Source organism: Grammomys surdaster, unplaced genomic scaffold (genome assembly GCF_004785775.1).
Source record: "Grammomys surdaster isolate TR1022 unplaced genomic scaffold, NIH_TR_1.0 125430, whole genome shotgun sequence".
In the NCBI taxonomy this organism is placed as follows: Eukaryota; Metazoa; Chordata; class Mammalia; order Rodentia; family Muridae; genus Grammomys; species Grammomys surdaster.
The window spans coordinates 454936-462872 of NW_021620297.1; the positions used below are offsets into that span (position 1 = coordinate 454936).

Below are 7937 nucleotides of genomic sequence, written 5' to 3' on the forward strand. Positions count from 1 at the left end.
GTGTGTGTGTGTGTGTGTGTGTGTGTGTGTGTGTGTGTGTGTGTGTGTGTGTGTACACGTGTGCACTGCAAGTGTGGATGCGCTTGGAGGCCAGAAGGGGGTGTCAGAACTTCTGGAGTTGGAGTTACAGGTGGGTGTGAGCACCTGGCAAACTCAGGTCTGTAAGAACTGCTGGACCATCTCTCTTTTTCGGGTTTTTTTGGTTTTGTTTTTTGTTTGAGACAGGGTTTCTGTGTGTAGGCCTGCCTGTCCTGGGGCTTGCTCTGTAGAACAGGCTGGCTTCGAACTCAGAGATCTGCCTGCCTCTACCTCCTGAGCACTGGGATTAAAGGTGTGCACCACCACCTCCCAGCTAGGTTTTTTGCTTGTTTTATTTTGAAAGATTTATTTATGCATTTCATGAATATGAGTGCTCTATCTGCATGCCAGAAGAGGGCATCAGATCCCATTACAGATGGTTGTGAGCCACTATGTCGTTGCTGGGACTTGAACTCAGGACCTCCGGAAAAGCAGCTAGTGCTCTTAACTGCTGAGCCACCTCTCTAGGCCCCGTCTGTTTTCTAAATGACTTTTTTGGGGGACTCATGTAGGGCAGCCTGGCCTGGAACCTGATATGTAGCTGTGACTATTTTATTGAGAATGAACCCAACAGGCTCTCACGCTTAGTCCCCAGGTGATGAACTATTTGGAAGGAGTAGGAAGCATGGCTTTGTTAGAGTAGGTACAGACTTGGCGGAAAGATATGTCACTGGGCTTTAAGACCTAGTATCTGCTCTCTGCCTGCTGGAGGAGGATCACAATATAAAGGTCCAGCCACTGTTCCAGCCTTCCACGCCTATCAGCTTCCCGCCATGACGATAATGGAGTAACCCTCCTAAACTATAAGCAAGGCCCCAGTTAAACACAGGCCTTGGTTCTGGGATCTCCACAGCAACAGAACAGTGATGGAGACAGTAGCTAAGGAGGATACTGAACTCTTGATCCTCTGACCTCTGACCTGCCAGATGCTGGGATTACAGATGTATGCCACCAACACCCTTAGGACGTCTACTAAGCCATCTGTGTGAATGCTACAGGCTGTCAAGCTTTGTAAGTGTTAGATTGTGACTCTCTATGGGGCGCTGTAACGGAATGTTGGGGTTGCAAAAAAATCGGCAACATTAAGGGTTTCTGTATGTACAATGACGTAAACTAGTTACAACCCGAACATGTAAGAAATATGAGGTGTTTCTGGTAAAAAGGGGCTGGTGGGTGGGGAGAGGTTAAGAACCTCAGGTCTAAGCCAGGCACTCTCTTCTCTCCTCTCCACAGACCTGATTCAGTGCCTCTCTAGACAGCCTTCAGTTCAGGACCATGGACACTGGCCCTAAACTAGCAACCGTGACTTGAACCATCCTGCCGATGACTGCTGTCAGGATGGGTGTCTGAGCTCTGACAAGAGGATTCTACTTAGGGAATGGCCTCCTTGCTCTTGGAAAAGACTGTGAGGTAGACCTTGTCTCTGACTGGTGGCAGCCATCTTGGAACTGGGACGAGGTCCAATCTATGCACTGAAGTTGGGCACACAGAGGAAAAGGATCTGGTTGGGGATGTTGAAGGAAGCTAATTCATCAGCCCTTGGAACACCAGGCCTGGGTGGCTTGTTTTATTAGGTAACAACTATCTACATGATTCAAGCCCTTTCAATTGGGTTTTCTGTTACTCCCAGACAGAGAGAAGCATCCTTCTGCCTCTGGCCTGCCCTGGCCCACGCAGGACCTCCATCCCCCACCCCCCACCCCCCCAGCTCACCAGCAGGGCCCGCACTGCCTCTGCCACAGCCTCCTTCTCTGCCTCCAGGCTCCGGATCTCCTCCCGTAGCTGCCTCAACTCCTGCCATGCGGAGATCTGCACCGGGAGAGCATCACAGTGAAGTGGTCACTGCTCTGAAGTCTCGCCTACCAGGCACCTGATGACAGCGGGTGAGGGGCACTCTCTCCTCCATTAGCACTGATGCCCAGAAGCCAGGGTGGGCACACGGCTGCCCCGAATCAATGCATTTCCCAGTTTACTCTGCAGCTGCTTCTGTTGGTATGATCAGGACCAACTAACGGACAATCATGGAAGTACGACTCTTTGTTTTTGTGAGACAGTGTACTTATTTATGTATAGCCCAGGGTGGCCTTGAACTTATAATCATCCTGTCCTTCTCTGAGTGCCCAGACTACAGAGGCACTAGCACACGCCTGGCTAAGTCATCTCTTTAGAGGTGATTATAAACTTTCTTTTTCTTTCTTACTTTGTGTGTGGGTGCAGCGTGGAAGTCAGAAGACAGCATGCAGGAGTCAGTGCTCTCCTTTCACTATGTGGATCCCGGGGGATTGAACTCAGGTCGTCGGCTTGGCAGTAAGGACCTTTACCTGCTGAGCCATCTCCCCTGGCTTCTTTAAATACAAGGTGTCCTCAGATCTGCCTGCCTCTGCCTCCTCCAAAGTACCGCACCACCACACCCAGACAGATTTTCCTATTATTATTAAGCACGTACATGAATTTCTTGTGTTTGAGCCGGGCGATGGTGGTGCACGCCTTTAATCCCAGCACTTGGGAGGCAGAGGCAGGCGGATTTCTGAGTTCGAGAGTTCGAGGCTAGCCTGGTCTACAGAGTGAGTTCCAGCCAGGAACTACACAGAGAAACCCTGTCTCGAAAAACCAACCAACCAACCAACCAACCAAACAAACAAAAAAAAGAATTTCTTGTGTTTGCACTTGAATGAGGGTTCAGAAGACAATTCTCTCAGGAGTTGGTTTTCTCCTACCACTGGGGAATTGAACTCAGGTTGTCCGGTTTGACAGAAGTGCCCCTATTGGTTGGGCCACCAGTGCTTACTGGTGAAAAACTCAACACGACAAAAACTTAAAAATGAGGCTGACGTGATTTACAATGACTGGTGTGAGTCTGTAGTGAGCTGAATGAGCAATGTCCCCCATATCCTGACATTTGAACACGTGGTCAGTGGCTGGTGACGTTTGTGAGGCTTAAGAGGCGTGGCCTTGCTGGAGGAAATATGTTCCTGGAGGTAGGCTTCCGGAGCTCAGAACCTCGTCCCACATCTACTTTGGTCTCTCTCTGTGCTCCATGCTTGTGGTTAAAGATGTGAGCTGTCAGCTTACTGCTCTGCCACCTGCTGCCAGTCTGTCCCTGACGAGCCCAAAATAAATTCTGGAAGTTGGTTTGATCATGGTGTTTTATCACGGCAACATAAAAATAACTATACAGAAAGGTTCAAGACAGTTGGGAAGATTCATCCATTACGTTCGGAACTCACTACCCACATGGTGACCCCCAATTTCAGTTCCCTATAAGGTAGAATTATGGCACATAGTCTCAACAACTGGATCGTCAGTAGATGAACAGATATATTTTAAATATCTGTTTCGCAGGTATTTATCCATTCAATTCTATCAGCTCGCTGTTTATAGCAGGATGCAAAACCCTCTATCTCCAAGAATCTCCCGGATTCACACCTCCCTCCTCATTTTTCTTTGTGGCCTTAGGGTGAGCCTGGCATATAGTTCGAGTACAGAAGACAATGGTATTTAAGTTTCGGGAGTACAGTAGATACCAACTGTCCAATTATGAAACGCATGCAAAAGGGCGTGCAGGTCACAGAAGGCATCCACGACGTTCAATAGGGCCTTAGTTCTCCCTAGTCACTGGCACATAAGTGGGTGTCCTGCACAAGACATTGCCTAACTTGGGAAGGAACCCAAATTCCTGCTGAGTAGTTTTCCCCCACAACTGGAATGCATCTGGCAAACCCAGTTCTAGAAAGCAGCCCGCTCCCGCAGGGCGCAAGCGCACTCACAATCGCAGGCAGGTCGGCCGGCCGCAGCTCCCCCTTGCGGAGCTCCAGGGAGCGCGCGGCTTTTTCTGGGCATGCGCACACCGACTCCATGTCCACGTAAGGCAGCTCGCTGTAGCCCTCACGTGCGTGTTCGTACAGGAGGTTTCGGACTCGTTTTTCTGTAGTGAAACTCCTCCTTGGGTTCTGGTTGCACACGCAGCGTCCTGGGGACCGGAGCCCCTGGCGAGTCAGGAAAGGCCACAAGAGCCGTGCCATGGACGCAGCCATCTTGGACTGGAAACAAGAAGTCACTCACCATAGGCGAGCCAATCAGAGGCGCAAGGGGATTTCCCGCCCAGGCTTCAGAAACCCTTCCAATGAGGAGAAGTGGACGCATTATAGACTCTGTCATTGTCCAATCATCATCCTTATCCCGCCCCCTCGATGACGCAGTTAAGATGGAGCCAATCACGAAAGAGAAATCCCGGAAGGGGCTGGAGATAGGAGTTGGCGTGTGTACGACCCCGCTAGGTTGGAGAGGTGGGTGCAATTACCTGGGATCCAGACATTACTCTCATCTGTCTTCAGTTTCTCCTTCCAGTATCCGGGCGAGGGCGATCGGGTTCTTGGGGGCCTACTCCGAGTGAGACTGGATTTGCGAGAGGACTTTCTGTTTTAGAGTTTTAGAGGAGATTCCAGAAGGCTCTGAGAGTGGGATTCTGGTCCCATCCTACTTTCTGAGTGTCTTATCTCCTAACACAGGGACGCAGCAGGCGGCGAGATGTCCTGGCCCGGCCTTCTCCATGGCCTCACCACGTCCCTCAGTCGTGGTAAGTGAGCATGAGCCACAGGGACGAGGATGGACGAGGACAACTCACTGGCACTTGTGGTTTTGCCAGATTTCGGATGGTGTCAGCTTTAAGCACGGTGCCGTTTTTGTTTTGGAGACAGGTTTTCACTGTAGGCCAGGCTCGCTTCCAAATCACATTGTAGACAGGATGGCCTTGAACTCCTGACTGCAGCTTCAACCTCCCAAGTCCTGGTGTTACAGGCGTTTTCTACCACGCTCCCCGGCTCCAGGGGCAAGAGGTGGAAAGCCCGTGTCCAGCAGAGTTTAAGTCAGTCATTGTCATGGCTCCCCTGCGTCCCCTGCGTATATAGCGGGTAATCCCGAGACTGTACTGCCTAGTGATAGTCTGTCTTAGTTTATGTAAGTACACTCTCTGTGTTCTTGTAACAACCATACCAACAAATATTTGTTGCTCGGCGTGTCTTCCTGGTTAGGTGTCTCTCAGTTGTGTTCATTCCTTTAGCGGGTATTTATTGGTGACCTAAGGGTGGGAAATCCAAACTAGGAAGTTTAGTCATTCATTCAAGTTCTGGTTTTCTAATTCTAAGACGTGCCACCTACTGGAGAGGAACTTTTATGTTCTTAGACATTGCCCAAATGTCAGGTCTGTGCACGGTGTCGTGAGCGAGGCGTTGAGTATTTCATTCACATGGGTATTTTACTGAACAACCTGCTCTACATATAGAGTTTCAGGGCAGGCAGAGCTACATAGTGAGACCCTGTTTTTAAAAAAATCAATTTTGTATATATAAGTGTTTTGCCTGTATATGTCCGTGCATCACACTTGTGAACGGCTTCTGATCCCTGGGAACTGGGACTCCAGACGATCGTGAGTTGTCACGTGGGTCCTCTGTAAGAGCACCCAGTGCTCTTAACCATGGAACCACCTCTTCAGCGCCAAAAATTAAGGACTGCCTTGAAAACATCTCCTCCAGTGTGTGCGCCTGCCTTTCCTTAGATCACACTGCAACCACCAGGGTCCCTGCTGTTTGCTTGTTTGTTTTGGTGCACCTAGGCCGGTGCAGTCTGAACAAGGAACCAGTGGGGAATGGGAAGCCATGGCAGGTTGGGTAGGGGGTGGGGTCTTCGAGAAAGCTTGGCCTTGCCAGCATGCTCGGTTTATATAAAAGGTTTAAAACCTGTAAGAACATTACAGTTATGGGTATACTAATAAAGGTTAGCTGTTGTATTATTCCTAAAGAATACATGAGTGTCTTCCCTGCGTGAATATGTGCACCAACGATCTACAGTGCCTTTGGAGGCCAGAAGAGGCATCCGGTCCCTAGAGCTGTAGTTAAAGATTGTTGCCAGCCACCATGTGGGGCTGAGAATTGAACCTGGATCCTCTGTAAGAGCAACCACTGCTCTTAACCACTCAGGCATCTTTCCAGCCCCCGTATGAATGTACGTGGGTATGTTAGTGCAACTCACGCATGTGTCAGATCCTATGGAACTAGAGTTGTGAGCCACCACTGTGGGTGCTGGGAATCAAATGATCCTTTGCAAGAGCAACAAGTGCTTCTAACCACTGAGCCGTCTGTCCGTCCCCACTGAATACCTTTAGACATAAGCGGACATGACCTTGTAAAGGGCTTGGATCCCTCTCGAGAATATGGAAACCTAGTAGACTCTCTTGTGTCTCTCCAGGCCTAGCCCTAGCTCCCCAGCTCTGGGCCACCCGTTCCATGGCCACCCTGAACCAGATGCACCGCTTGGGCCGCCCGAAGGAACCCCCTAAGCGTCTGGGCCCCACAGAGGGCCGGCCCCAGATGAAGGGTGTGGTGTTACGCACATTCATCAGGAAGCCGAAGAAGCCCAACTCAGCCAACCGCAAGTGCTGCCGCGTGCGCCTCAGCAATGGCAAAGAAGCTGTCTGCTTCATCCCCGGGGAGGGCCACACCCTGCAGGAGCACCACGTGGTCCTCGTGGAGGGCGGTCGCACACAGGACCTGCCTGGGGTTAAACTCAAAGTTGTGAGGGGCAAGTATGACTGTGGCCACGTGCAGAAGAAGAAATGACCAATTCACAGCAGGTCTGGTGCTGGATCCTTGGAAACTGGTATGTCCTGCTCCAGGGGCAGCTAGTCTTGGGCTCAAATCTTACTCTGACTCAGCAAGACTGCTATTAACCTGATCTGGACATGAATTGGAAGGAAGGATTCCTGTGTGCACTCTCTTGGCTTCCATGTTCAGCGTCTGCAGGTTGACCTCATGGATGGGGGTTGTAATAAACATATCTTCAGGTTGTGATGTCACCCAGTGTGCAGTGTTGGTCCCCAGGTGTGGTGGCAAATGCCAACCTGTGTGCCTCGGGTCCCTCTCCCTGATAGAACTGTTCTAGGTGCTGAAGGCTGTTACCCGTGTGCTACATGAGCCCGGTGCTTATTTATATGTGAGTCGGTTTCTTTTGTTTGGGAGGTTGGCATGTACATGTGAGAGCAGGCGCCCTTGGAGGGTGTAGATTCTGGATCCCCCCAGGATTCGGTTGTGAACCGTCTGATGTGGGTGCCGGAAACCAAACTTGGGTCCTAAGTTTGTGTTCCTAATCTCTGAGCCATCTGCCAGCCCCGTGAGCACCGTTTTATTGGGCAGATTGGAAGGATTTAGAATAGGCATTAGGGTGGCTCCCCCACAGCCTGTCCAGTGCCGGGCATCTCTATGGGGGGTGGAGGGCAGGAGAAAGGATGTTAACTGGCAGGAAGCAAGGAGCCTCTGTGGAACTGATGAGACGTGCTGCCAGCCAGGCGAAGGTGAGGTGCTGCAGGGAGTACAGACAGACAGACAGACAGACACAGTCCTGTCCCCAGGTGGATAGGGGCCCACAGCTGGATCTGTAATGCAAATGTCCCAGTGTCCACTCTTCCCTGCTGACAATCAAGCCATCCCCAAAATATGCAGATGAGAGTCACTCTCCAGGGCTGGCGTGGCTTAGTGAGTAAAGATGGCTGATAGCAAGCCTGGTGACCTGAATCTGATCCCCTGGTTCCACATGGTAAAGGAAAACCTTCTGCAAGTTGTGCTCTGACTCCCCAACCCCCATATGTGCTGGGACGTGTTTGTCTACACCAGTGGTTCTCAACCTGTGAGTGTCAAGCCCTTTGGGAGTTGAAGGACCCTTTCACAGGTGTTGCCTAAGAAAGACCATTGGAAGACATATTTAAATTATGATTCAAAACTAGCAAAATTATAGTTATGAAGTAGCAATGAAAATACTTTTATGGTTGGGGTCATGATAGCATGAGGACCTGTATTAAAGGGTCACAG

General features: G+C 50.5%; 2 protein-coding genes across 2 annotated transcripts in view; one reads left to right on the forward strand and one right to left on the reverse strand.

Annotated features, from left to right (window-relative positions):
• Sars2 (seryl-tRNA synthetase 2, mitochondrial) overlaps positions 1-4159 on the reverse strand; it is an 11618-nt gene extending 7459 nt beyond the window's left edge. The window contains exons 1-2 of the mRNA XM_028786193.1: positions 3846-4159; positions 1792-1887 (exon numbers count right to left, since the gene is read on the reverse strand). Of these exons, the coding sequence (XP_028642026.1) occupies positions 1792-1887; positions 3846-4112 (363 nt within the window). The 5' untranslated portion in view covers positions 4113-4159. The remainder of the gene's footprint in view (positions 1-1791; positions 1888-3845) is intronic.
• Positions 4160-4313: 154 nt separating this feature from the next.
• Mrps12 (mitochondrial ribosomal protein S12) lies at positions 4314-6928 on the forward strand. The gene is made up of 3 exons (XM_028786229.1): positions 4314-4364; positions 4587-4654; positions 6322-6928. The coding sequence occupies exons 2-3, from the start codon at positions 4606-4608 to the stop codon at positions 6690-6692; spliced, it is 420 nt and encodes a 139-aa protein (XP_028642062.1). The 5' UTR covers positions 4314-4364; positions 4587-4605; the 3' UTR covers positions 6693-6928.
• Positions 6929-7937: the final 1009 nt, after the last annotated feature.